Consider the following 25775-nt stretch of genomic DNA (forward strand, 5'->3'; position numbering starts at 1 on the left):
CCAAGGTAGTCTAACAAAACTGATTGGCAATGAGCACCACTGTCCTACTACAACTTGGTAGAATTTCTAAACCCATCATAGTCATGTATAACAAGGTGTAAAGACCCATCATCACTAAACAGCTGACGGATCACGAACTCCCCACCTGGAGAAGCACGCTAAAAGTCTGTAGATAAACTTTCAACCACAAGCCGATCAGCTGCAAAATAGCTCACAATTAAGACGTCATAGCTAAATGCCTCAACAATTCACGAAATCGCCGTGTCAATCAGTTTCCCTAGCAATTCAGCTTCATAAATTGCGGGGAATTGGCTGATGTTGCCCAGCAGATCTGGCCACATACGGACGCCACAATAATCAGAATAGGAAAATGATTCGTCTAGTTTTCAAACTGTCTCTGAATCCAAGGAAACTAAGACACGGAATATGCACGACGATGCAAGCCCGAGGAGCCAATCAGGCTATGACGCGTCCTGACGTGAGGGGAACATGGCACAGTATATAAAGCCAAAAACCCTCGAGGTTCTTTGAAGTACCCCAAAACTATTCAGCAAACAGAATTGAAAAAAGCATCTCAAAATGACAGTCCACGAAGTCAAGAAGTAAATCTATTGTAATCATTCTAAAAGTCAAGCTAATCAGTGCCAATAGTCTCACCGAGTTCAAGGAGACCCTTGAAAAGAACTCAGTCGTCCTTGTAGACTTCTGGGCTCCATGGTGCGGACCATGTCGATTCATCAGCCCCATCGTCGAGAAGTAAGTCCCGCCGATGAACTCGCATATGTGCAACCTTGCTTACTCCTCACCACCAGACTGTCAGAGTCAGCTGGCTCAATCTACTTTATCAAGGTCAACGTCGACGATGCCGAGGATGTGTCTCAAGAGTATGGCATCCGAGCGATGCCTACCTTTATGGTCTTTAAGGATGGTGAGAAGGCCGATGAAGTCGTGGGAGCAGACCCTTCTAAGTTAGAGAGGCTTGTTCAACAATTCCAGAGCTAGATACGGTTAGGAATCTGTATTTCCTCGCTACTGGACAGAGGACATACTTAAGCCTGAGCTTCATTAATTATTGTCTCATTTGATAATAATGGAGAGTTTGAACCTTTCAAGTGATACAGAAGCTTCTTGCTTTATCAAATCACCTTTGCACTCTCCTTTTAAGCCGTCATGACCACTATTTTAACTATTTACACTACACATTTGCAAAGGGACGTGCCACTAATGGATCCCCGGTGACCTTGAGGCTCTTTGTGCCACCGCATTGAGTTCTCGCAATAGTCACACAGCGACTGTCAATATCGACTGAGGTATTATTATTCCAAATCAAACGCGATTCCCGCCAGCTGTGACATGGACATCGCGTCCCTGCAAGACACGAGATTTCACACGAGTCACCAACGTTCAACTATACAACACTGTGGAATACCTCTTCTAAATTCCTATGAAACTGATGCTAAATAAGTCATTGCTACAGCAGCTTCGTTGAAAGATTCCCCAAACACTGCACTGAACCAAAGAAAGATCAAGATGGTCGTCCACGAGATCCATTCGTAAGTAAACCCTAACCTCTTTCCCTCCCTCCAACGCTGCAACAAGTCACTGATTCCGATTATAGAAAGCAGGAATTCAAGGAAGCCCTTGAAAACCATGCAACAGTCCTAGTTGACTTCTGGGCTTCGTGGTGCGGACCTTGCCGAATGATAAGCCCCATCATCGAAAAGTAAGCTCGAAATACGGCTCTTAACACCTACGGCCAACTGACGAATCTTGGCAGATACTCTGAATTTTCGGAATATTCATCCATCTACTTCTGCAAGTTAGAAATTGATGCGGCCAGAGAGGTTTCTGACGAGCTGGGTATCCAGACAGTGCCTACTTGCGCGATGCATAAGGGCGGTACCAAGGGTGATGAGGTCCATGGGGCGTTTCCACAGATCATAGAGCAAATGCTGAGGAAGTATGTTAAGAAGGAAACGGATCCTGCTTCAGAAGAGTAAGTTGGTAACGAAAAGTTTGGGTACAGAAGTTCGACCCCGAGACTTTTACTTCGGTAGTAACAAGCTTAGCTACTCTCATCCTAGCTTCTGTGTCATGATTTAATTGAATAAGCAAGATTGTATGTGCGCAGAGAAGTCTGAAGCTTCTCCCAACCCCTCAACCTTGTAATTCTACCATAGTAGCCTTTACCACGCTACACACTTCCCTAAATGGCCGAGAATACTGCCGATCTTCCAGCTGCCCTGAACAGTAAATAGGTAGTGACCTGAGAAGAGCAGTGATTTATAACCCGTCGTCCCTATTTATGCTCTGCCTCTGTGACCCTGAGTATCAGATTTTCATCATGAAACACCATGTAACTCTCCGACCTCATCGCCACCTCAGGCTCAACAAGCTGAAAATCAAAAACCCGGAGAAGCTATCAACACATGTCAGTAAGATCATCCACAACAACGATTCAAGTACACACCTCAAAGATAACCTTGTTCAGTTCCATAAACGCAATAGGCTTTCCAGCACACATCCACCGTCCATAACCAAACACAATCTCAACATCTCGCTTCATCTGAGCACTGGTCTCCTTATCAACTTCAAGATATCTTTCTGGTCGGAAGACTTGTGGATCAGGCCCGAAAAGTACTTCGGAGCGTAGGAGGGAAGATGCGTTGATGCCGATTGATGTGCCTGCTGGGATATACTTTCCATGCATGGTTTCTCCGCCGGCTGGGACGTCTTTGAAGAACATGCCTGTTGTAGCTGGACGAATTCGAATTCCTTCGTAGATTACTGCCTGTTCAGCCAATGTTAGCATGTTTATATGGAATCTGGCGGTATAGCAAACCTGGAGATACGGTAATTGTCGAGACTCAATGTCAGTGATTGGGTTCGAAGCTCGGCCTTCAGATATCGCTTCGGTGATCTCTTGTCTCAGGCGCTGATATATGTGAGGAGAAGCGACAATGTAAAGAAGTATAACCCGTATGACAGTGGCTGTGGTTTCTGATCCTGCTAGAAACATGAACAGAGCCTCAGCCTGACATTCTTCTAGTGTTAAACCATGTCTCTTGAAGGAGCCCTTTCGTAGATTAGTATCCAACAAGATCTGGGCTGGAAGAAGAACCAACCAGCATATCGTGGTGCTCATCAGCCTCTGGAGCGTAACGCTCACGAACAATGGTGTTCGCGACTTTCATCAACGGGCCAATTCCCTTGGTATCTTTCTCCGTCGGACCAAAGAGCTTGAGAAAAAGAGGAGAAAAGATCAAGTTTCTCAACCAAGGAATGTCCGTTGCAAGCGTCATGACCATCACATGTTCATTGAGCGCCTTGGCAATCCCGTGAAAGTCTGAGTCAGCCTTGAGATAACCAAATTCTTGACCAAGAGATAGATTGGATATAACATCAAGCGCAAAAAGGCGAGTTATTTTGGTTCCTTCAATTGGACGATAGTCTCCCTGTGTAGAAACATATTTATCTTTGATTAGTTCAATCAAATTCTCAACCTGCTTGTTGACAGCGGCTTCAAGATTCGGAGCATCGCGTCCACTGTAGGCTGGAGATAGCTTGGCTTTGACGCGATCGTGTTGGACTGGGTCTGTTATCTGGAACATGGGGTCGTGATATGGATTGAATTTGCCGCCATGATACCAATTTCCTTTGGTGTATGTATTTCGAGTACTTGAGACCTTTCGGATCAAGCCTGGGTCATCGACAAGGACCTCGTTAGGTCCAACCCTGACGATGGGTCCATATTTGCGATTGAGATTGACCAAGTGATCATGTTGTGTGCCAGTGATGGTGATGTAAGCCAACCATAGGTATGAGAACCTGCCGAAGAAAGGACCCGGTATATGTCGAAGACGATACCAAGAGAAAACTGAAGATAAAAGAAACCAAGTAAAGAGAGCAACGATGAAATACGGAAGCCATGTAAGGCCCACCTCAGAGAATGGTGAAGCCATGATGATGTACCTAAGCTCTGAACAGCAGCAAGAAACAGCACTGATCGGGAATATATAACAAAGCCCAATCTCAATCCTATTTTACTTTTGCTATCGGGCACATAAGATGGCTGTCTTGGCAATCGCAGCTGAAAAAGAAAAAGACATGATTGGCACATTTACGACAATTGTGTAACCCCAATCAAAGACATGCAGCATGATTACGTGGTTTTCCTTGATTAAAGGGCCTCAAAAAAGCCACGGAATATGTGAGATGGTATCAATGTCTTGGACAAAAGGGCATTCTAGATACGGCGGCTCTTTGTCTTCAACAATTGGTGGACGATGGTGATGGTTGTTTAAAGTGCATCGTTGGGAGTTAGGATTAGACTGCTACTTGATTAACCAATCAGAATAGTTCGGACGGACCTTCAGATCTATCGCAAAGTAACGCACGTCATCAGAGGTTTCAACTACTCAATAACGATCACTTCCTTTTCAAGAAGGTTGCTTTACATAACCGAGTTGTTTCCATAATTTATGCAACAGTATCATCCTACAGCCGAAGCACATCATACCTTCACTTCGGGCTCAAGAACAACATCCGGCAAGGCGGGGTTGATACGACGTTGAGATAACAAAACCTATAAATTCATCATGTCCGACGGTCGCTATGACTCTCAAGGTGAGGATAAAAAGCCTCAAGTGTTCAATATGAGCGTCGCAAACTCCAACGTTGTCGTGGTTGGTGGAGGTATCGTCGGTGCCTCTGTCGCTTGGCATCTCTCCTCCGAGACAAACGTCACCATCATCGCGGAAGACATCGGAGGGGTAGCTACTCCCAATTCATTCGCTTGGCTGAATGCTGCATCGTCGGATAAGAAGTTCTACTACGATTTTCGACTTAGGTCTCTTGAACACTGGAGGGAGATTGAGAAAGCTGTTGATAACTTGCCTATTCATTGGGGAGGCACTACGAGCTGGGATAAATCACCTGAAGAACTTGAGCAGGAGGAGAAGAACCTTACTGATTGGGGATATGATGTTATTCGTGTTGACAAGACGGAGATATCGCAGCGAGAACCTCATATTGAAGACACGAAGCTTCCGGAATGGGGTCTTGGTTATGATGGAGAGGGAGCTCTTGAGGCTGAAAGGGCTGCGGAGCTACTGATTAATCTCGCACAAGACAATGGCGCCAAATTCCTCGAAACAAAAGTCAAAGGCTTCGCCAACACCGATGGCCATATCAGCGGCGTTATTCTCTCTTCCGGCCAAACCCTCCCCACAGACCATGTTGTCGTTGCCGCGGGCCTTGGAAGCGTCTCCCTTCTCGCATCACAAAATATCTCCCTTCCCCTCAAAAGCACAGCCGGTCTTCTCGTCAACACAAAACCCACCTCTAAAAAATTAATCAAAGGTGTAATAAACGCCCCCGAACTACACATCCGCCAAACCCTCGAAGGGGCTCTCCTCTTCGGCTCCAGCTACGCCGGCGGAGATCTAGGCGACGACCCCGAAAAGACAGCACGTGAACTCTTCGCTAAACTTCAAAAGTCGGTCATTGGTGGGGATGAGCTTGAGTTCAGTCACTACACTATTGGCCATAGAGTTTTACCAGAGGATGGACTGCCGATTCTTGGAGTCACAGGAGTGGATGGACTTAGTGTTGCTGTGATGCATTCCGGAGTTACAAATGGAGCTCTTGTTGGGAAGTTATTGAGCAGGCAGATTCTCACTGGGGAGACGGATCCTATATTGGATAATTTCCGACTTGATCGTTTTGCATAAATGCTCTCTCGTGTATCTTAGACCCAAGTCATTCCGATTCAGACGTGGATCGGATGCTATGGCAAGTTTTCAGTTCTTGCAATGTGTCCAAGAAAGTATAGATAGTCGAGTTCTCGAGCATAATCCTCCAAGTGCCCCTACGATGATGATGTGTCAGGGAGAAGGACGAGTTTGCTTATATGTTGAATGAAAAATCTGGCCAGATCGATGGGTCCCTCGTTTATTTGTTCAGATGTGTCTCGTGCGGGCTCGAAAGGTAGTATCTTTCGTCGACGAAAGCAGTCAAGGATTGAATGCGCTGAATCGCCTGGAGACTACTGCTTGATTAAATTCGGGTCAAGTTGATACCGCAATGTAGAACTAGGTATTTGTGGAGAAGAGATTCCAATCTCCTCTTCCATCCTCTGCAACCTATCAAAGAGACTACTGTCTCTTTTCTTCCCCATTGTAGTCTACAAATCCTGCGGACGGCCCATCCCGACTGATCATATAACCGAACCTCTTTGGCTCATCGAGCACCAGTGGCGGCATATCCTTATTACCCTCAATTCTAACAAATTGATCCTGTTCCCTCCCCCAGAGATCTTTCCCATCTCTTACTGCAGCAGCGATCTTATCTTTATCCCTATACTCTTCACGATTCATCCACCGATGAGAAAAGCTCGCCATCTTGTTCAGAAATTGGTCTATCGTCGGAAAACAGCTGCTGCAATGCCATCCCGCGTTACTTAGCACGCCCCTCTCTAGGAAGCGAAATGGACGGAAGCCTCCATCTCCATTACGAAGATTGGTGGGTTTGAGGGTTCGACGTCCTTGGTAGTAGGTCGCTTGGGGATGTTGCCACTCTGGACCGTTGTGGAGAAATTGGAATGAGTAGTAGTAGAATTTGGAAGACAGTGTTAGGCGGCGAGGGAAGTTGCAGTATCGGAGCACGAGGAGGGATTGTGGACGGGGGATCTCATCGACGTCTGCTACGATGAGGACATCTCCTCTGTTTGGTGCTCTTGGTCCGTCGAGACTAAGCATGACTTGCTCGAAAGGGGCGTCTCGTTGCAAGTCTTCGTAGTCCCAGGCTCGATGGGGGTCAAACGTGGATGGATATACCAACTCATGGTAGATGATCTTGTCGTGATATCGACGGAATCGTTCCCAATTCCCTTTGAGGATAAGGGGTTTGGTATTGCCTTGGAATGTTTTGGCTGACTCTACGATGATGAAGTAGTCGGCATAATCGTATAATGCGTTGAGGCGTATTTCAAGAAAGTCCAGCTCGTCGTTTATCATGAGCATATCGTAGACTTTGCGCTGGCTTGGGGGACTATTGGGCACAAAGGCTGAGTAGCCATGGATGGTGCAGACATCATGAGCTGCTCTAGAGGCATTGGTATCTGTATGATAACCGGAAGTCGGTTTCAGTAAGTCCAGTGATTGTAGCGGTTCGGTAATCACTTCATGAGTGCCGCGAAGTGGTTGGAAGGTCCACCAGATCAGAGAGCAAATACCAATAACCAGAACGACCCTAGGTATTGGTTTAGGTACCATATTGACCCGAATGTGAAAGATTGGGAGTGAAGTGTGCAAGACAAATTGAATCTGACATGCCTCTTTGTTACCGTTACCTAAGCTGACTAAGGACTGTTGGTTGCACACGGAACTCGGCATGGTTACATGTGAAATCCTGCAACCAATAACATCTGATTACTGTGATACGAGCAGTGCAGTCTGACTTGAGGGAGTTTTGATTGGTTGATGAAAATTGAAACAAGGTAGGACGGTAATAACGCACGAGGGGACTTTTGTGCATCTTTTGTGGTGATCAACCAACTGCATATAAGTAGTAAAGTATTGTACTCTGTTTCTTTGACTAATGGATTGTTGGTCCACGGGTGGTCTGATCTGAATAAGGCGGCCATTGGCGAGTCCTGCAGTAAGAATGCGGGCAAACAAGGTAGTATCATGACAGATGATCGACCGGGCATATTCCGTCTTGGCCAACGGGAGCTAAATAAGTGCCGATCCTAACCACAGAACGAATCAGGGCTTTTTCCAAGACTAAGCAGCCAATGCAATGGCAGAAGATTGGAGATAACTACCAAGATTATGTTACCAGTGCGCTCCGTTAGAGGATACAGTCAGACGGTCAAGTGAGGCCCGTTTGCTTTGACACCTGTTAAAACACTATGTGCAGAAGGCCGATCATACCGCCGTGGAAGACAGTCTAAGACAGGTACCGGTACGAGAGGCCCAATCGCGATCGCCCCCAGCGCAGGACCTTTTGTTATGCATGGTCCTGGAGTTAACCAGTGATAGCTCTTTCAACAGGGATCTCAGCCCTGTCGCCGTTCAGCTTACCTGCGGCCCGTACGAATGTAACTCTTTCGTAGGAATGCCGGAAGTCGGGTTTACTGAATGCTGATCTTTTTTGACGAGAGGATTTCTGGACTAGACTTTGCAATAAGATTGAGAAGCTTAGATCAGTTAAAATAATGCTGTGGACTAATTTTAAAACTCAAGCAGGCCTACTGACTTCAAAGACAGGTCTAATCGAGATTGTGCTAAGATCCCTGTAACATTTTAGAAATAATGCTATCCCGCACAAGTCTAGCCATGTTTGCAGTATATCAATTTATGCGTGATTCGTTTGAATCATACCTTTCTATCAAGGTGGCTAGGCCTTTTGGTACTTTACGAGGACTTTCAGCAAGACTGCAGCTCGTCATGATATGCAATGAGGGATTTTCGAGGCCGGCGCGCTCCTTTCTCATTCCATCCTGCGAAAACTGGAGCGAAGTGAGGTCGCAGTCCTTTGAAAATTTGATTTTCATCAACATACGTAATTCTGCAACCTTTACGCTTCTTATCTAACATGTGGGTGTCTTGAGCCCTGAGTGAAGCTATCGGAGTTCTAGACAGCCCTATTATATTGATACTACTCAAGCTTATACGACAACGTTTAGCAAAGGTTTTCATCCCCTTGGAAAGCACGAGTGAGATATTCCCATGGAAATATTGGTGTCTCTACTTAGACAGAAATAAAGCCGAGAGTCGTATGATGCTGCACTTCCATATGTACGCACAATCTGATGTGCATCTGCTCGTAACCCACTGAGGCTTACCAGCACGAAGCAGCTCCCAGATTTGAACATCAGATGTTTCTCAATGACGTTGCGAGATGGATCCTTCCTCAAGGTCACAGTGAGGAATGTCCCCGTGCATGAAATGAGAACAGAGGATGAAAAATATACCCAAGTTGAGACCTGCGCTCGTCAGAAGTGGTCTGCCACCATGTAATATCCAAGTGCAAATCATTGACGTGATGAGTGAGAATTACTCTCCTAAATAGTTATAAAAGCTCCCAGTAATCTCAACTTGACCAGAGATCACACCGCAAGCTTCTCACCCCTTCAATCAACAATCCATCAAACACAACACCACCAAAATGAAGACCGCATTCTTCAACATTGCCGCCCTGGCCTTCACCGCCATCTCTGGCACCATTGCCAATCCCGCCCCTAACGGAATGGCAGTTGACATCTCCGAGCGCGACGGAGTTCTTGAAGTCCGTGAAGTTGTAAGTCGCCTCACCTTTCGAGCAGGTGAATTTATTATTGACGTTCAAAGCCCCGTGCCGAGGCTGGCATTCAATGCAGAGAGTGTGTTCATCTCGGTGGTCGCTGCACCATTGGTGATGGAAGCTGCTATGCTTCTGAGCATGCTAGTTGTCGCTGGTGTGGAAATCACTGCAAGTCTCGATGTATTGGTGATGGACAGACTTGTGAGCAGTGGTGTCTCTAAGTTCATCAGAGGGGTCAAATCTTTGGTAACAAGGCTTGAACATATACGCGATGGGTGACCTGACTCCCTGCATGGAGTACAACTACAACACTCGTTTATGGTAACGGAGTTTTTGAATGAAGCTAGCTAGCTTAGTACACTCGCTTTATTGAAGCTATTGTCGCATATCCCGTCAAGCTAGTCACTTCTGATCTTGATGTTCGACTTGTAACATCGCCTTCAGATGGGCTAAAAGTGAAAAGGCTCGAGATGCTTATAGGATCCTTATAAAAGTTTAAATAAATTAAATACAGACTTATGCTTGGCTTGGTTGAACAATGCTCGAGACCAGGCCCTTCGATATGCTGATGTTGCATGACTCTCGCTTCTGCCTGATGTTATTCTGACTCTGATCAAGCTCTTGTAAAACCTGACCAAGCCCAACAGCTTTTCCATTCTTCAAAACAGGCATCAACTTTGCTCCACGTTTTCTGAAGCAGCCGTTTACCAAAACAGCCTCAATATCGCGAGCTTCGCTGTACGTCACGATCGCCGCGACCGGCTCTTCCCTCGCTGATGCCCCAAATGCCAAAGATCGATCTCGCGAGAACACCAGAATATCGGCTCGTTTACCGACAGCAATAGATCCTATCTCATTTTCCATGCCAACAGCCCTCGCAGCTTCGATAGTGGCTTTGTTAAAGACGTCATGACTCGTGTGATCAAATCTATCAACCTTTTGATCTTGTTCTTTTAGTTCAAGTGTCTTTTGCAGACGGGAGAAAAGAAGAGCGGTTCTAGCTGCTTGCATAAGAGATGAGGAGGTGAGGCAATGACAATCTACGCCCAAGGCTGTGACGAGGCCTGGTTCGAACAGGAGGTGCCAGCCCATTGAGCCTTGGGCTTCTGTGGCTGGCGTGCAGGCTAATGGGACGCGGTGCTTTTTGAGTAAGTTGAAGTCTTCGTCGTCCATGTAGTTTCCGTGGGAGATGACGATAGTGTAATCGTCTTTTGGGGTAGGGAATAGAGAATACCTCTCAAGGGCTTTTGGTACCGATGGCCCTATCGTTGTTAGGCAGTCAATGAATAGGTTTTTGTTATTGGCTTACCAAAATTTCCACTATGCGACGTGATAAGCTTAACACTGGCTTTGAGTGCTCGACGGAATAACTTGTCAACTTCTTGCTCTGGCATATGATATCCATCAAACGAAAGGCCAACGTTGACACAGTCATTCCCAAAGGGGCCTCGTTGGGCTAGGTCTTCGACATGCTTGATGAAGGGTTCGGAAATGGACATGGCGTTAGGGACGCATGACTTGTTGTCCCATTTCTTCAGGTTTAGAAACGTTTCTCCGTATGCAAATACACCTCGGATACCGGAGTCGGAAAAAGCAGATATAGCAGACTCAGCTACTTCATGTTAGTCTTGATCGAGCAGAGAAGGGTCTCATAGACATGCCGTGTTCGGGAGATGTGCAGCCGTGGCAATGGTCGAGAACGAATGTTGTTCCGGCGTCGATGGCTTCGAGGCAGCCAGCCAATTGGCCCCAGTAAATATCTCGAGGGGTATAGTTGAAAGATTGTAAAACGTCTAAAATTTCAGCGACCTTGTTTCACTGCTGGATACTACTGACCATCTGAGAAGTATTCCAACCAGAAGTGATCCGTGCCATATCCTTTGAGCTGCGTCTGCCAAAGGTGATGATGTGTATTGATGAAACCCGGGCTGACGATCTTGTTGGAGCAGTCGACAATTTCAGCATGAGGTGGAGGTTTGATAGATTTGCCGATTTCCTTGATAATGCCGTCTACTATCAGAACATCCGTGTTCTCGACAACTTGAACAGAATCTTGCTCGCCATGTTGTATGACTAAGCCATTCTGTAAAAGAATTGTCGTACTCTTTGCAGCCTGCGTTGATTGTCTTTTATTATTTCTTGACGGCTGTAATTGCTTCCAAAGCTGTAAAAGAAGTAGTGAGACATGTTGATTCTAAGATTGAGCCTACAGAATATCTATTTCCTTTCTACCAATTCTCACCTTTCTTTATATATTCAACACAATCAGCTAATTACACACTCCCCATTTTCGCTAAGGATCAAGCTGTGGGTGTAAAGTGATTGGTAAACTGGACACTTCAACAACTGATTATCGCCGAACTGGATCTAGGCTTGCATTAACCTTGGCAAATCGTTGGAGAACCATGTGGGAGGAGTATTACGAGGTGATCTGTCAGCGGATGCAGCTATCTTCAAACGAGACCTAGGTTGCCAAGTTCGTGTTAGTTTCAGCCAAGACAGTAAATATCGGGGCCTCGGCGCGATCTACTTGGCGAAAGGCCGAAATAAACACGAGTGCCGATGGGGTTTTGTATGGCTTATCGGGACTTGTTGTCAGCGGGTGCCGACTTCTCTCCACTTTGCTTCCCCAGACTTCATGTCGATCGAAAGGATTCTAATGAACTGTGGACCTTTCTTGTTCTTGCTCAGCTTTATCTTGTCTTTGGCGTGTATCATGTGCTCGTTTCGGAGGCTTTTGACGTAATGCTTTCGTGGATTGGCTACATTTCTCGGTGGAATACGCTCCGTATCCTGACTTGGCAGTGAAGAAGAAGAGCTTTGTAATTATGACTGAGGTTCAGTTGGTTCGGGAAGTGGGGGTTCAAGAGTTCAAGATAGAGGAAGCTCTAAGGAGTGTATAAAGAGGGCCTTCTGGAGGTTGAGAAAGATTCTATCCAGTTCAATGTGCTAAATTATTATGGGGATGTTCTACTATAAAGGTTCTTACTTGTTCTTTATCACTATTGAATTATCGCGATCATGATCTTTGGAGAGGCTTGAATTGCTTCATCTCCACTGTCCCGTGGATCCACTTCCACAGCTCCGGACTGCAATTGGCCCAGACGACAATAAAGACCTGGCAGTCACTGAAATGCCCAATATCCAAGCTATAAAGAATTCACGAATGTTGCTAAACCTCATCAGAAGTTGTTATTTATAAAAAGCAAAGTTTTGACAGATCTTGTCTCGATAACGTTTCTTCCCGCTACATGATCTCAAGCAATGCAACTCTGATTCCGCAACTCTATTCACGCGCTCCAAGAGAGAGTTTTCCCAAAAGTTAAAATGTCTCATTACCCTGCGATAGCTATAATTGATTGATCAATCACATGACCTAATAGTATCACTTATATATATCTACATGTGCCAATTTTCTTTATATGGGAAAATGTTTCCCATAGTTCGTTCCAAGACCGCGCGTATGCAGGCCTGTACCTGCGAAGCTGGATAGAAGCTGCTTGGGTGATTCATTAGGACTTGCATGCGAGCTACTGCATAATCAATGGCAGTCATTCCATTTTAAGATTACCTTGTGAATGCGTAGATTGTGTTACTGATTCACGTTGCGAGATATAAGTGGGGTTCTACCTGCCACTGCCCAGGAGGATGCAAATATGTTCGACCGCGTCCGCGAAAATCTGCCGCTGTTACGGAACTTCACCTTCAAACATTCCGCCTGGGGAGTTTATTTTGAAGACTTTCTAGGAAAACCTAACAAGGATGCGCTGTCTGGAAGGTATTACACCTTTGACGAAGGATACTGGGGGGCAATATGGTACAAGCCCGTCAACGAGCGTCAGTCATCGTTCCGGTTCGGAACTAGCTATTTTACGGACGACGACATGCCAGGAAGCCCAGTGGGTTTGTACACGCGTACTGAGCCAGCTGATCGCCAGGCATTGGAGAGGCTAGTCGAAGAGACACGGAAGCGACGTGAGGGGAGATAGTACGCTCTTGGGGGAAGGAGGATCAATCATAAGCAATGCTGAACAAGTTAGAGGAATTGTGATTCATTTCCATGCAAGGAGTAGACTCTGGTATCTATGATAAAACAACGATCATCTCTCTTAACTGCTCTCATCTTTCCAACAAACGGACCAAGAAACAGGGACCAAAATTTAAGGATGTACAAGTGAAACCAAACGAGGAAAAGCCTCCAACCAGGGTGGCCCTAGTTCCCAATTATTGAGATCACATGCAATGGCCTCAAACTCGGGGCTGACGCGAACCTGACCACCTTCAACAGCCATCAAGGGACATCCAGGCGGCCACTTTAGTTGAAGAGACTCGAGGTATATCTTGACGGAGTGCCTTGACTTGATACGTGGATTCGTACACAAAAAGTCTCGCAGATCGGGCCAAGGGATGTAATCGATGCTCACAGGATGAGGATACGTATTCTGAACCTCGGTAGGAAGCAGCCACGGCGGTACATCCTTGAGAGTCATAGGATCAGGATGTAAGCGCCACTACGCGAAGGATTAGTATGCAGGAGACAATAAGGTAAAGATGAACTTACTCTCATAAGACGATAGGCAAAGAAATAGACCCCAAACAAAGTCTCCACACTAGCCATCTCAAAACCCTTGAGAAACGACGTGAGAAAACATGTGACTGCATTATCCCCGTAAGAGTGAAGCGTCATGTTAGGCAGCTCAGGGTTCCTCGGCAGGGACCTAGCGTGAAGCGGATCCTTGGGAAAAGCAGCATGGGTCTCGTAAAGTATCGCGAAACTTCGATACTCGAGACAATCGCTCTGCGAGTGATGCTGCACTCCACATCGGCAATCGACATGCGACGGCGTGGGAAATAAACTCGACACTACCTCCGGAACCTCCGCAGGTGGGATATCGTGGTGGTCTGCTGCACATGGAGCACCCGCCGCTCGTCGCCCTGCGGGGAAGCCCGGGGTCTCAACGCTCGTGTCCATCTCGTAAGCCTCGCCAGGGGGTTTCTGCGAAGATCTCTGTTGCAAAGCCACCAGATCAGCGCTCAACTGCGGAAGCGTCCGGAGTTGAGCAGAAACAGTGTCGAGGTTCTTCCGGATCTGTGCTATGTCTGCTTCCATCCTCTCCATGCGTTGTTTGTGCTCTTGCCGGTTCTCTCTGTGCTTGACGCGATCTGCCAGTCGCTTCTGGCTCATTTGAGCTTCTGTGCGCACTCGTCGCTTGGACGAGCCGCTAGGTGGAGACGCGGACATGAGAGGTGAGTTGAGGTGGCTGAAATAGGGAGGTGGTATATAGTCTGCCGTCAATATCGAAAGGGATATCCACTGTTTTGAACGAGGGTTTTTGACGATGGTTGAGTGAGAAAACTCAACGGTGAAGAAGAAAAAAAGGAGGACGCGTCCGACGTCGACCAGTTAAATAGACTTGAATCCCGGTTACGATAACCCCCGTGTCTTTTACTTGGCACTGAACTTCAAAGTGTCAGGATTGACACTAAGTTAGGAGGTAGTATGTCAGGTGTGCATACATACGGATACGTGTAGAGGTAAAAAAGGGAAACAGTAGCAAAAGCGAGCGTTGAATTTCTTTCCTTTGGGTGTGCGAGTTTGGCTGCGACGGGAGGCGAAACGCGGGGTAAAGCGCCGAGATGAGCACCGGATTATTCCCTGTTGGTTCTAGCGGCGCAGGGGTTTGCTAGGTCTGTTGGGGAGGAATGGTTGATGGGTTGAGGATGTGATTGGTTGGAGGTTGTGAATGATTATCAGGAACTTGATTTTGACATTTGACGGGTGATTTAAGCATAGATTGAGTGGTGCCTAGATTAGATTATGTATGTTTTGTCGGTTTAGGGAATTTATCCGGTTTGAAGGGAGTGTCAGTTGGATGTAATGAGATGAGGGGCTAACCCAACAAAGTAGGCCAGAGATGATCTTGCATACCCTGGAGCTGTGTGAAAATACGAGACAACTCTTGCTACATTGAAGAACAAGGCATGTGCTGAAGATCTATAATGGGTTGGTTTATCCATTTCTCGGTCACGTAAAATTTTTCATGAAAAATTCGGACGGTTCGAGTTTTCTGTTCTAACTTCAGTGCTGCAGACTTTGAACTGGTAAGATATAAAAACTGTAACCAAGCAAGCGTGTTGTCTTCAAATCCGGGAAGACAACACTAAGTTTTGAACTAGTCAGATAGTTTGAGACTATATCAAGTTGTGAACTCGATCCCTCAACCCTTATTCGCCAGTGGAGGCTGACTCTGCCTTCTGCCCATAAACAACAATACTACCCAAAGATTAGTAAGATCTCAGCCCATTTCAACGTCACTTACACAGGAAGATAAGCATGAATCTTAGGATCCCTCAGCTGCTTCCGCACCTCCGCACAAAAAACCAGAGTCTCCTCCTTAGTCCACTTCATTCCCCTCGTAAACAGCGCTAAAGTCAAGCCTTCAAGCCCACCATCAAGATTAGCAAAACTCCAAGCGCCAATCTCCTTGTAGTAAGGGTCTTTGGCCCACGCATTAAGAGGCCATTTAAAGTGATGCTCAACAATGTTGATGAAGCCGGCTTTTAGCATCATGGTTTTGTAGTGACGCGGCGCTTCGACTGAGCGGCCGAGGATTGCACTGGCTTCACAGAAGTAGTGGCCTAGTTTGGCGAGTTCGAGATCTGGATGGAGGGTGCTGTCGTCAGATTTGTAGGGGAGGACTATGTCTTGCATTTCGAACCATCCACCTGGCTCAAGGGCGCTGAGATATGTGAGTTACTGGCTTTGAGTTTGGATGGAGACTGACTTGTAGGCTTTGGAGATGAAGGAGTCATAATCTTCGAAACTACCCGCCATGACGCGACTAAAGACAAAATCGAATGGTTTTGCCCAAGTCCATTCTTTTTCGACATCGTCGATTTCGAATGTGCAGTTGACGGGCACCCTTAAAGAGTCAGTGATTGTTGCGTCTGACTTGCTGGTTACTTACATGGTAGGCTGAGTTGGGCTCAGATCAACACCAATCACCTGCTGGGGTAAGATATCTATGCGGCTTTGCTATTTGATACGACTTACTTCTGACTGAGGAAAGGCATCGGCTTCGATTCCATTAGCGAATACAGAACAAGAATGGTAATTCTGACTGACCATATTCGATTGCCCAGCATCCTGTTCCCGTGCCCACATCAAGGACTCTCTTGGCAGCTTCGTTGCCCTTGGGACACAGCGCCAGACTTCCACGGAGAGTTAAAAGCCAAACGTTGTGCTGAATTTCTATCAGGTCATCAGCCAAGTGTAAAGGGTTTCTGGTCATGTCTTGGTCTTGCCTAGACGCTCATTCTCGCTTTGATCATTGGGATACGCATATTCTACCGATCATTAGTCAATATCACGCCACTTTCCATGTTTCGACTTGCTTCCAGCACTCATTGAGTGATATGTACGGCCATTCTCAATCTGATGCTGAAGAATGCTCGATCGCAGCGAAGCCAGAGAATCGGTAACCGGCTGGCGATAATCAGCTTTGAGAATCATCAAGGAATCATCCGATGATCCCTCAACTCACCTGAGACAGTGTAGAATCCGCATCAGAAAAGGTATCCGGATCCTTAAAACAAGTGAGTGGGTAGACAATTATGTCTGAGCATAGTGACCAACAATGAAATCGCCTTGAGGCCCAAGCCGTTCTTCGGAAGCCATCTCAATAGCTGGAGAGTTACGATTTGAACCCCTCTCGTTTGAGAGAATTATGATTTTATATCATGTTACTTTCCGCGGGACGCGTTGTCAACAGGGATTGTCCTTTGTCATACTCTATCCCCTCGAATCGTTGCTTCGCAATCCCTGTATTTTCACAAGTGACAGGACCAACATGCATACCCGAGCATCCCGCGTGGTAAGTTCCCCGACAAAGAACCATTCTGTTATGTGAAACTCGGGCCGACGGCCGACATATTCCAGAATCCTTGATAGCCTGCCTGTTCACCCGGAACTCTAAGTTATATATAAGTAGCAAGAAATAGTTTGTAGCTCGTAGGCTCTAAAAGCAACAGTCTGGGATATCCATAAACCAACCCCTTTGTAAGTGATCAGTCGCCCAGCATGTTAAATAAGGCCGTGATGCAAGAAAGCTGGTATAATCAACAAGTTTGCCTCTTCAACAGAGTTTGCCAAGCCACTTTCCATCACCAGAGTAGAAATTCGCCTCAAGCAGGCGATCTCATAGACTCCTTCACTTGCGGTTTTAGATAACGTCTCGGTCGGCCCCAGAACCTCCTTCACTTGAGAAGCTATAGCAAGCATGAATATCGAAAAGATCTCCTGCGCCCACATCACTGGCAAGTTTGTCCTATAATTACCACGAACAACAAGCTCAACTATATTTTCTGGAGTATGCAATTCGGTGGAGGAAGGATTCTTTTCTTGCCTGCCGAGGCTTGTTAACATATAATCAGGTGAGCGAAAAATACGAGTGACATACTTTGATAATGAAGATAAGAACATTCCAAGGCAGAGGGAATGTCCACGAGGTCTCCAGCCATATCGGTAGGTGTTATTGGGGTACTCATCTCGCCTTTTCAAGATACTGAGTTCAGCCTGTACAGCAGGATGTATGAGCCATTTCTTAAATTGGCCAATCTTTTCCTCAGCTGATGTAGCTGTGCTATGACCTATGACACGCCACGGGATATGCGAAGATCTGTTCTGCCATACATCGGGATTTGGAGATAGCATGGAAAATAGGCATATTGACAGAACAGCCTCAAGATACTCAGCATCCGCTAGTATCCAATGCGGTGGCGTATCAGGACTGATTAAATCTCGTCTGGTTTTGGCGCGGCTTGTGAGATGGAATCGAAGCTGTTTTGTCAATACATCTGTTAAGCTATCGGGCATAAACCGACCAGACACAACGTTAAAGCTCCATATTAGGCTGATCGGAATAATTCCACCGGAGACATCGTGATCACTATTTTCACCGGACTGGCCAGGTAAAATATTCAGATTCTTCCAGGTTACTGTTCCGGGCTCGCTGAGGAAGTCCATTACCTTTTCGATAAGATCCCGCAGGTTGTTTGAGACGTTGTTTCCAAGCGATTGCATATCGGTATATAAGGTTTTAGTAAGAGGCCCGATGAGATATTCGGGGAAGTAGCATCGATCGCGGAGGATATAAGCTCCCATACACGTCCAGATGTTTGCCTATGTGGAGTGTAGTTGTGATCCTTGTCATCACCGACCAGAAAGAGAGTTAACCAAGCGAGCTCATGACATTCGGAAGTTGGTGGGGATGATATGAGGTTAGGTTCGCCGGCGAGACCTCGCCTTACCCAAGCTCGGATTCCAGTAATGACGAGTGTGATGCCTAGTTGAACAACAGTGGAGGACCAATGGAGAGCCCGAAAGCCAACGAACTGTACGATGTATCCTGTGACTGCCAACAGAGATGAGCAGTACGTCAACAGTCTAAGAATGTTATGCAGAGTCCAAGGGAGCAGATGTGATGGTTAGACTTACATGTAGCCCTTGGTATTATGGCCGATCCGAGAGATCTTGATACTGCCGTTGGAGTTGAAGATTGCATAGGATGGAAAGTGTTGCTCTCCGACAGTTCGACCACGCTGGTAGCAGAATATCTTGACATCATTTTCCACGTTCTCTTTTGAAACTTTAAACTCGAACTCTTCCGTTACACCCTCGATAACTTGTCCGCACATCATTATACCTACTATCAAGCATATACTCCCAACCGAGAAACATGGATATCCATATGCTTGAATAGTACTTTCACCTTTCTCCCATTCCCACAAGAATTCGGCAAGGGCTGGGAACACAAGGGCAAATAGCTGGAGTAAAACACCCAGCGCTGTCCATATCCACAGTTCATAAGATGGTGGTGTGGCATTGGGGACATTGAGAGCCAGATTTGGCGCGGCGTTGGAAAGGACTTCTAATTCCTCAGGGGTGAAATGACAGCCCTGGCCAGATACGCTGAGTACGTCATGGTTGACTGCCGTTTGGATGTCGTATACATTTCCGTACTTTGTGGCAATGAGTGTTTTGAGTTCCTCAGAGTCTCCAATTAATCGAACGATTTGTTGACCATTCCACATTTCGCACACGTTCTCAGAAGTGGATGATAGAAGCTCCTGCTCGGCAACTGATTGACTCTCTCGTGCTCTTGGATCATATTAGCTCTTGTATCCAGGTTTTGGTTATGGTTGTATACCTCCCGATCAGCGCTCTCAGCCTCTTATCTCCGCCTACATGAATGGCACTAACAACAATCGTGATAACACCAAGAGGCCCCATGGCAAGCAGGATATTATCAGCCCATCCCATACTCATGCTAAGAAATTGCTTGGTCACCTGCTCACCAAAAAGAGTGAGCAGCGGCGCAAGGTCACTGAATAGGTTGTTGGAAAAGTCATCACCTTCGAACTCGGACATTTTGATATGGTTAGTGCAGAAAGAAAATAATATTTTCAACCTGCGTGTTCACAATTCGCCGGGTACTTGAGTTATATCATCGAAATCAGGCTGTGGTATCTACAGGGTTTATGAGAGGGGAATATGCGGCTGAGGCTACTACATGCAGGAATATGGAACATCCCACCAATACCATGACGAGAAAAAGTGAGGAGGATGCAGTATGCATCTTAAGCGCCTAAAATGATGAAACTTTTTGCGGCAGCAATGATACCCTACTAATACAGCATTTTACAACGCACAAGCATAAAAGGTTGAGACTCCAAAAATGGCTTGAATACTCATCAAGGACTTCAAAATTTAACTATTAAGAGCCGATCCTAATGATAGCAGAAAGAGTAGCGATCTCGTAAGATTTTTACCACGAAAACTTTTGTCCAGTTGCCTCCTCAGAGAAATCCCACAGTTTCTTAGCCTCACTGCTCGAAACAGCCAACGGTTTAGCCCCAGTACTGATCTGACAATCAGCAAGATATGCTCCATAATTCTCACTTCCTTCATGAGTCTCTCCAATACCGATCGCAAGCTTTGGATCCAATGCAGCAACAAGACTGGTCGAAGCCCCAGCACCCAACGACTTATGAGTATAGAATCCCATCGATCCCAACTTCTTAACAGCTTCCAACGTCTCTTTGGGAAAGTTTCTTCCCAATTCAGTAGTCATGATAACACCAGGATGAGCAGCAAGAGTGAAAATACCATGCTTTTCGAAGAGACGCTTGTTTGCTTCGATGCCGAAGAGAACATTGGCGACCTTGCTGCGGTTATAGCCATCGAGGGGAACATAGGGAGTGTCTTCACTGTTTTTGTATCCCCAAAGTTTGAAAAACTCATAATTTGGCTGCTCTTCCTGGGGAAGGTCTTTGTTCTTTTTGTCAAAGTTCATATCGCTCCAGCGCATGTTTGATACCATAGGCGAAGCAGAACTGACATTGACGATACGAACGGAGCCCTTTGGTTTTCCCTCGGATGCTTTGATAAGCTTGGGTATTATTAGGCAGCTGAGAAGCCAGTGACCGATGTGGTTGGTTGCGAGATGCATTTCGATATCGTCTTTAGACAGAGTTCGCTCTTGGACGGCCATAATGCCAGCACTGTTGATGATTAAATCAATAGCAGGTATATAAGACCAGGAAAGAACTTCTTTGGCTGCGCTGCGGACGGATTCTTGACTGGAGAGGTCGACGTCCAAGAACCGGTAGTCTACATCTGGGAACTCTGCTTTGAGTTCATCGATGCTTTCCTTTGCCTTCGAGGGGTTGCGGCCAGCAAGGATGATATGAGCTGGGGACTGAGTGGACTAGACTTTTATCAGACTTGGAGGATGTGAAGTTCGAATGGGCTACTCACAAAAGCATGGGCGGTCGCAAAGCCAATACCACCACGATTTACTCCAGTGATGAGGACAATCTTGCCACGGATACCATCAGCAAAGGCTTTTGCAACTTCGACAGCTTCGGTGTTGGCATTGAATTCTGAGTGTGTTGTGGAAGCCATAATGATAGTTGATGAAGGTTATTGGGACGTTGAAGGGATAAAATCTAAATATTATGATTATGAATGTGTTCCTGGAAGTTTGTTGTTTAATTCTCTCTGGACGATGGAAAGCAGCCTATTTATGCTCAAATAAAACTCGGTTAGGACCCTGAATATTCACAATCCTCTCAAGCCTCGGTCTCGAAATTGACCAATACAAGACTTGCTACCCGATTCGGAAACCATCTCAAGATGTCAGTTGGAGATCCTGGCGCCACTATAGTCTAATCTGAGCCAATAAGAGACTTGCTACCACATCTGGTTAGAAGGTTCTCGGCATATTTCAGAAACCCCATTGGTTGGTTACATTTACCTTGAATAATATCTGAACGGAGTTAACGGGTTTCTTTCATTTGAGCATTAACTCCATCATTACACGTCTCTCAAGCGGACTTCATCCCATAACTTCCGACTTGGCTCGTCGTGGATAGCATTCATCCACGGAAAACTGGCCAAACTATCCTTTGCTTGTTCCCAAGTCATGATGCCAAGCATTGAAGCTTGGTCTCGGAGTTTCTCAACCATCCACTCACGTCCATCATTTGCAGGAACTGATATTCCCCCCAATATGAGAAGCCATAATGTGAACTCATCTTCGTGATCATCCAACATAGATCCAATGACTTCCTTCGCAAGAGCTGTGATAAGTCCCGGTCTAGCCATGCGATCCTGCTTGTTATGAAAGTAGATCGAGATCATAAATAGTGACAACCCGATGTTATATGCGGATTGAATATCCCCCTTGAGTCTCGATTCTTTCATCGTGCTAAACCCCAGAAGTCGATAGCTGATAGATACCAGGACTTCTTGGAACTCAAGCAGATTGAGCGGCTTCTTATCCATGTGCTTGTTGAACAGTCTGCACAATCTCATCGTGTCGAATAATACTTCTTGGAGGGCTGAGTCAAGTCGGTTATGACGGAGGGAGTATACATCTGAGTTGCGCTCCAGAGAGAACCCTCGAGATGTCAAGATATTATGTATGTGGCACATATGATCTCGATAAAACAGTGGATGTCCACCTTGTTGTAAGGCAAAGAGAATATCAGTCCTTCAGATATCAGCAAGTCACCCATCCAAAAGTTGACTAGTTTTTACTCACCTACAAATCTTGACAGCCACAATGCCATCTTCAATGTTCTCCAGCCCACCGCGGAGGTCGACTATCTTCTTCAAACCCGCCATATGAGTCTCCGCAGCCGCGTAATGTTCCGCTGCTTGCTCTTGGTTGATAAGAGCCATGATAATCGACATGGTATGGTCCGACAAAGCTTCTTTGCTATTCAGTCTCGCCTTCAACTGATCGAGAGTCCGAGATATACAAGCGAGTGAGTTGGTGCAATTGTAGCCTATGCCGAGATATATCTCGTTCGACGCTTGAATGAGAGCCAGAGAACAGTCGTAGGCTTGGAACAACTTAGCAGTGGGCGACATTTATAGAGGTCTATACTTGCATCCTTTATCGTGAAACATGATCTCGAGCCATTTGACCTTGTCCTTCTCGAGGGAAAAGCCGAGCTGGAAAGGATAGACGAGTCCGATTGTCACGTTGAAGACTAACTTTATCAGCACAACACGCCGACCTCGATTGGCGTCAACTCACAATCATCTATCGCCTTACCAGCAACCTTTGTGACTGGTACTGGAAATGGGAAGCTGAAGAACTGTGTTGCGAGCGGTCTAGGGATTCTTTCCATTGGTCGGTGCTGAACAACTTGATTTGTTCGCGATGGTCGATGGAATGTTTTGCCTGCATTCTTACCCTTCATTACATGCTGTCGCATGAGCCTTTTTGAGCTCTTGTCGGCGTTTAAGCCGTCCACGAAGAAGAAGTTCTGCTCCATCTGAGCAGTTGGTGGTTGAAAGAGTGAGATTCTGATGATGCCAACGTAAGCAAACTCCGCTTCAGTATTGGCGGGCCGCGTGTTTGTATACCTATTCAATGCACCATAACGAAAAGAAACTATCCTTCGACAATATGTAAAATGAGTGGCTTATCAAAAACATAACACAACGAATGTCACAGTTTCATCATGGACCCAAATTTCTGCTCATAATTCGTCTTCTCATTTTATTCTACTCTACATAAACTCTCATCATCTCTCATAATACAGACTTTTAAAAGTTATACATCCTAAACGGAAACAGATCCACAAGGACCTCCAGCATGGCTATGTCCGCTGGATCGCTTCAAAACAGAAGCAACCTCAGCATCCCATCGTCGGGTGTTGTGAGTAACCTTGGGCAGGCTCTTCCAGGTCTTAGCATAGCGAGCAACAGAGTTAGCAATGGCCTGGGTGTTGACGAGGAAAGCCTCCTTGTTGAGGTTTTTGATATCGTCGCCGATCTTGTGGTAGTTGATATCGTAAGCGACACCAGCCTCACCGCCGAACTTCTTGGCTTCCTCCTCGGTCTTGAGCTGCTCGGCGCCGGTGAAGAGACCGCCGGAGGGAATGCCGTTCTCGATGAAGGCGGCGTAGTCGGAGCGGCCGCTGAACTCAGAGGGGACGTAGCCGAGACGCTTGGTCTTGAAGAAGCGCTCAAAGTCCTTCTCGATGGCGTCAGAGCCAGCGGGGCCGGTGAGGTTGAAGGCGCTTCCATCACCGTCGTAAATACCGTAGACGTAGTTGGGGCTGGCAATCTGGTATTTGTAAGTATTTGATTTTTCTAAGTGATAGATTTGGGGTCTTACCATATCAAAGTTGAGGTAGGCTCGGATCTTGGCGACCTCAGCATCAGAACCGTTGATGCTCTTCATGTAAGCATATGAACCGAGAAGACCGAACTCCTCGGCACTCCAGAAACCGAAGCGGACGGCGTTCTTGACGCGGTACTTGGTAAGAGCCTGGGCAACTTTGAGGATACCAATGATACCAGAGCCATCATCGCTAGAGTCTGTTAGTATTGAGGAATTTCAAAGACATGTTGGAAACTTACTTGATACCAGGACCGGCAGCAACAGAGTCAGAGTGACCTCCAACGACAAGAACGTTATCGTGGTCACCCTCCTTGGTCTCAGCAATGACGTTGAAAGTAACACGGTTCTCAACGGTAGCATCAACCTTGAGGTCAACAGTGACCTCACCAGCCTTGGTCTTGGCAAGAATAGCCTGACCATCCTCCTGGCTAATACCAACAATGGGAGCAAACTCGCCAAAGGGCTCACCAAGGGTACCAGCTAACTCGCCAGGAACGTTGTTGTAGACAATGACAGCAGCAGCTCCAGCAGTCTTACCGTTGGCAGACTTCTGAGCGAAAGGGCACTCTCCTCGAAGAACGAGAACAACGTTGCCCTCAGACTCAGCGGGGAAATCACCAGCCTCACAACCAAGGTTCTCAGCAACGACGAGAGGACCAGAAGCCTCACCAGCAGGGGTGTAAGTCATGATGGCAGCAGTGATATCATCGCCGTCAACCTTGAGGGAGGCAGTACCGGCAGAGTACAGCTCAGTGAAGGGCTGCTTCTTGACATTGTAGTAGCCAGTTGCCTTGAGAGTCTTGTAGAGGTAGTCGACAGTGGCATTGTGACCAGCTCCACCAAAGACACGAGTGTTGCCGTTGGCCGTGGCGATGTCCTGGAGCTTCTGGGCACCGGCCATGAGGTCCTTGATGTTGATGTCCTTCTGGAGCTTGAGCTCGTTGACGAGGGGCTTCTTGGTGGCGCTGGCCGCCAGGGCGAAGAGGGGGAGGGAGAGAGTGGTGAATCTCATCTTGGGCTGGACTGGACTGGACTGCAAGGAGAGGGATGAGGAGTGAGGATGGATTGTTGAGGGTGGAAATAGTTGATATTTATATGTGTTGATCGTACGGAATTAAGTTTATTGCAATCTACTCGTCACAAACCCATACTCTTTCGTGATAGTACAGGTATCTGCACGGCACTTCTGCATAGCACGAAATGTCCCACGAACCAATGGCTCTCTCAGTCCGACCACGGCCGCGGATCCAAATCAGGCAGTTCCAGGGATGTTCGGGCGATCGAATCTTGGCGTTGTCTTTGATTCCCCGCAGGAACTGCCTGTTCCAGGAACTAGCGCCGACTCAGATCCCACGTCGTCTGGAACTTTTGGAGTATTCGCCAATTCGACCTATGTTGATAACGGCAGGTCGCAGGGATTATCGACCACTTGGCCAAGCACAAAAGATAGGCCAATGGTCACGAGAGATAGAGTATGACTAGCGCTATGATAAAGTTGGCGCTGGGCATTAAGCATCTTTCTACGCTTATTCGTCGTATCGACAGGGATGTGAGATAGAACAACGTTTATCAGCCACCGCAAATGACATGATGATCTTTTCTGGACGAAATGGCTCCATTCAAGCATTCCCCTCTTTCTAACCTCGGCGGACTTTTGTAATCGAGCTTGGAAAAGCCTGTTTGGATAATTCTTGGACTCACCGGTTCTTTTGCCATCAACATGGGTCAGCAAGATAAGAAACCTTGTCGTCAATTGAGTTGTGCCAC

At 46.6% G+C, this 25775-nt stretch overlaps 15 protein-coding genes across 15 annotated transcripts; 5 read left to right on the plus strand and 10 right to left on the minus strand.

Annotated features, from left to right (window-relative positions):
• Positions 1-646: 646 nt before the first annotated feature.
• On the plus strand, positions 647-1002 carry BKA55DRAFT_516928 (thioredoxin-like protein; the record flags this gene model as incomplete). Its single annotated transcript, XM_046188134.1, has 2 exons — positions 647-756; positions 813-1002. Coding segments are annotated over 2 exons (300 nt in total), but the record flags the coding sequence as incomplete, so codon positions are not given.
• Positions 1003-1530: 528 nt separating this feature from the next.
• BKA55DRAFT_692795 (thioredoxin-like protein) lies at positions 1531-2000 on the plus strand (the record flags this gene model as incomplete). Its single annotated transcript, XM_046199830.1, has 3 exons — positions 1531-1553; positions 1619-1723; positions 1778-2000. The coding sequence occupies 3 exons, from the start codon at positions 1531-1533 to the stop codon at positions 1998-2000; spliced, it is 351 nt and encodes a 116-aa protein (XP_046047127.1).
• A 34-nt stretch (positions 2001-2034) lies between these two features.
• Positions 2035-3973, minus strand: BKA55DRAFT_619701 (cytochrome P450). The gene is made up of 3 exons (XM_046196751.1): positions 3126-3973; positions 2471-3076; positions 2035-2419 (listed from the first exon to the last, which is right to left on the minus strand). The coding sequence occupies exons 1-3, from the start codon at positions 3960-3962 to the stop codon at positions 2300-2302; spliced, it is 1563 nt and encodes a 520-aa protein (XP_046047128.1). The 5' UTR covers positions 3963-3973; the 3' UTR covers positions 2035-2299.
• Positions 3974-4598: 625 nt separating this feature from the next.
• BKA55DRAFT_517367 (FAD dependent oxidoreductase) lies at positions 4599-5732 on the plus strand (the record flags this gene model as incomplete). The annotated part of the gene is made up of 1 exon (XM_046188184.1): positions 4599-5732. One exon carries the CDS (start codon positions 4599-4601, stop codon positions 5730-5732), a length of 1134 nt encoding a protein of 377 aa, XP_046047129.1.
• A 423-nt stretch (positions 5733-6155) lies between these two features.
• Positions 6156-7274, minus strand: BKA55DRAFT_517459 (glycosyltransferase family 17-domain-containing protein; the record flags this gene model as incomplete). Its single annotated transcript, XM_046188189.1, has 1 exon — positions 6156-7274. The coding sequence occupies one exon, from the start codon at positions 7272-7274 to the stop codon at positions 6156-6158; it is 1119 nt and encodes a 372-aa protein (XP_046047130.1).
• A 1897-nt stretch (positions 7275-9171) lies between these two features.
• On the plus strand, positions 9172-9527 carry BKA55DRAFT_692799 (uncharacterized protein; the record flags this gene model as incomplete). The annotated part of the gene is made up of 2 exons (XM_046199831.1): positions 9172-9303; positions 9354-9527. 2 exons carry the CDS (start codon positions 9172-9174, stop codon positions 9525-9527), a joined length of 306 nt encoding a protein of 101 aa, XP_046047131.1.
• Positions 9528-9788: 261 nt separating this feature from the next.
• Positions 9789-11713, minus strand: BKA55DRAFT_677793 (uncharacterized protein; the record flags this gene model as incomplete). The annotated part of the gene is made up of 5 exons (XM_046198122.1): positions 9789-10568; positions 10616-10918; positions 10968-11099; positions 11143-11470; positions 11690-11713. 5 exons carry the CDS (start codon positions 11711-11713, stop codon positions 9823-9825), a joined length of 1533 nt encoding a protein of 510 aa, XP_046047132.1. The 3' UTR covers positions 9789-9822.
• Positions 11714-12880: 1167 nt separating this feature from the next.
• Positions 12881-13543, plus strand: BKA55DRAFT_100712 (uncharacterized protein). Its single transcript, XM_046184668.1, has one exon. The coding sequence runs from the start codon at positions 12963-12965 to the stop codon at positions 13293-13295; it is 333 nt and encodes a 110-aa protein (XP_046047133.1). The 5' UTR covers positions 12881-12962; the 3' UTR covers positions 13296-13543.
• On the minus strand, positions 13467-14548 carry BKA55DRAFT_541885 (uncharacterized protein; the record flags this gene model as incomplete). Its single annotated transcript, XM_046190433.1, has 2 exons — positions 13467-13817; positions 13868-14548. 2 exons carry the CDS (start codon positions 14546-14548, stop codon positions 13467-13469), a joined length of 1032 nt encoding a protein of 343 aa, XP_046047134.1.
• Positions 14549-15531: 983 nt separating this feature from the next.
• Positions 15532-16984, minus strand: BKA55DRAFT_665470 (S-adenosyl-L-methionine-dependent methyltransferase; the record flags this gene model as incomplete). The annotated part of the gene is made up of 9 exons (XM_046197748.1): positions 15532-15580; positions 15627-16046; positions 16092-16148; positions 16275-16312; positions 16361-16383; positions 16433-16550; positions 16618-16653; positions 16851-16892; positions 16943-16984. 9 exons carry the CDS (start codon positions 16982-16984, stop codon positions 15532-15534), a joined length of 825 nt encoding a protein of 274 aa, XP_046047135.1.
• A 318-nt stretch (positions 16985-17302) lies between these two features.
• On the minus strand, positions 17303-18633 carry BKA55DRAFT_100737 (uncharacterized protein). The gene is made up of 2 exons (XM_046184670.1): positions 17766-18633; positions 17303-17711 (listed from the first exon to the last, which is right to left on the minus strand). Exons 1-2 carry the CDS (start codon positions 18467-18469, stop codon positions 17390-17392), a joined length of 1026 nt encoding a protein of 341 aa, XP_046047136.1. The 5' UTR covers positions 18470-18633; the 3' UTR covers positions 17303-17389.
• On the minus strand, positions 18634-19860 carry BKA55DRAFT_100736 (uncharacterized protein). Its single transcript, XM_046184669.1, has 2 exons — positions 19515-19860; positions 18634-19465 (listed from the first exon to the last, which is right to left on the minus strand). Exons 1-2 carry the CDS (start codon positions 19733-19735, stop codon positions 18799-18801), a joined length of 888 nt encoding a protein of 295 aa, XP_046047137.1. The 5' UTR covers positions 19736-19860; the 3' UTR covers positions 18634-18798.
• A 143-nt stretch (positions 19861-20003) lies between these two features.
• Positions 20004-20861, minus strand: BKA55DRAFT_575223 (uncharacterized protein; the record flags this gene model as incomplete). The annotated part of the gene is made up of 1 exon (XM_046193370.1): positions 20004-20861. The coding sequence occupies one exon, from the start codon at positions 20856-20858 to the stop codon at positions 20133-20135; it is 726 nt and encodes a 241-aa protein (XP_046047138.1). The 3' UTR covers positions 20004-20132.
• A 473-nt stretch (positions 20862-21334) lies between these two features.
• BKA55DRAFT_100751 (uncharacterized protein) lies at positions 21335-23189 on the minus strand. The gene is made up of 4 exons (XM_046184671.1): positions 22914-23189; positions 22765-22866; positions 22413-22716; positions 21335-22361 (listed from the first exon to the last, which is right to left on the minus strand). Exons 1-4 carry the CDS (start codon positions 23152-23154, stop codon positions 21683-21685), a joined length of 1326 nt encoding a protein of 441 aa, XP_046047139.1. The 5' UTR covers positions 23155-23189; the 3' UTR covers positions 21335-21682.
• A 255-nt stretch (positions 23190-23444) lies between these two features.
• On the minus strand, positions 23445-25020 carry BKA55DRAFT_517171 (uncharacterized protein; the record flags this gene model as incomplete). The annotated part of the gene is made up of 3 exons (XM_046188158.1): positions 23445-23951; positions 24003-24198; positions 24248-25020. The coding sequence occupies 3 exons, from the start codon at positions 25018-25020 to the stop codon at positions 23445-23447; spliced, it is 1476 nt and encodes a 491-aa protein (XP_046047140.1).
• Positions 25021-25775: the final 755 nt, after the last annotated feature.

The sequence above is a fragment of the Fusarium redolens genome (genome assembly GCF_020744475.1).
Source record: "Fusarium redolens strain MPI-CAGE-AT-0023 chromosome Unknown BKA55scaffold_12, whole genome shotgun sequence".
NCBI classification, from domain to species: Eukaryota; Fungi; Ascomycota; class Sordariomycetes; order Hypocreales; family Nectriaceae; genus Fusarium; species Fusarium redolens.

Excerpts from the sequence above, each read along its gene's own strand:
- BKA55DRAFT_619701 (XM_046196751.1), bottom strand. The coding sequence starts at position 3,962 with ATGGCTTCACCATTCTCTGAGGTGGGCCTTACATGGCTTCCGTATTTC. Across the intron at positions 3,077-3,125 it reads ATGAGCACCACGATATGCTG|GGCTCCTTCAAGAGACATGG; the intron begins GTTGGTTCTTCT and ends AATCTACGAAAG. Across the intron at positions 2,420-2,470 it reads TGAACAAGGTTATCTTTGAG|CTTCTCCGGGTTTTTGATTT; the intron begins GTGTGTACTTGA and ends ATGTGTTGATAG.
- BKA55DRAFT_100712 (XM_046184668.1), top strand. The coding sequence starts at position 12,963 with ATGTTCGACCGCGTCCGCGAAAATCTGCCGCTGTTACGGAACTTCACC.
- BKA55DRAFT_100737 (XM_046184670.1), bottom strand. The coding sequence starts at position 18,469 with ATGGGAGCTTATATCCTCCGCGATCGATGCTACTTCCCCGAATATCTC. Across the intron at positions 17,712-17,765 it reads TTCTTATCTTCATTATCAAA|GCAAGAAAAGAATCCTTCCT; the intron begins GTATGTCACTCG and ends AAGCCTCGGCAG.
- BKA55DRAFT_100736 (XM_046184669.1), bottom strand. The coding sequence starts at position 19,735 with ATGTCCGAGTTCGAAGGTGATGACTTTTCCAACAACCTATTCAGTGAC. Across the intron at positions 19,466-19,514 it reads CTGAGAGCGCTGATCGGGAG|AGCACGAGAGAGTCAATCAG; the intron begins GTATACAACCAT and ends ATATGATCCAAG.
- BKA55DRAFT_100751 (XM_046184671.1), bottom strand. The coding sequence starts at position 23,154 with ATGGAGCAGAACTTCTTCTTCGTGGACGGCTTAAACGCCGACAAGAGC. Across the intron at positions 22,867-22,913 it reads TGGTAAGGCGATAGATGATT|TCTTCAACGTGACAATCGGA; the intron begins GTGAGTTGACGC and ends TGATAAAGTTAG. Across the intron at positions 22,362-22,412 it reads GTGGCTGTCAAGATTTGTAG|GACTGATATTCTCTTTGCCT; the intron begins GTGAGTAAAAAC and ends TGATATCTGAAG.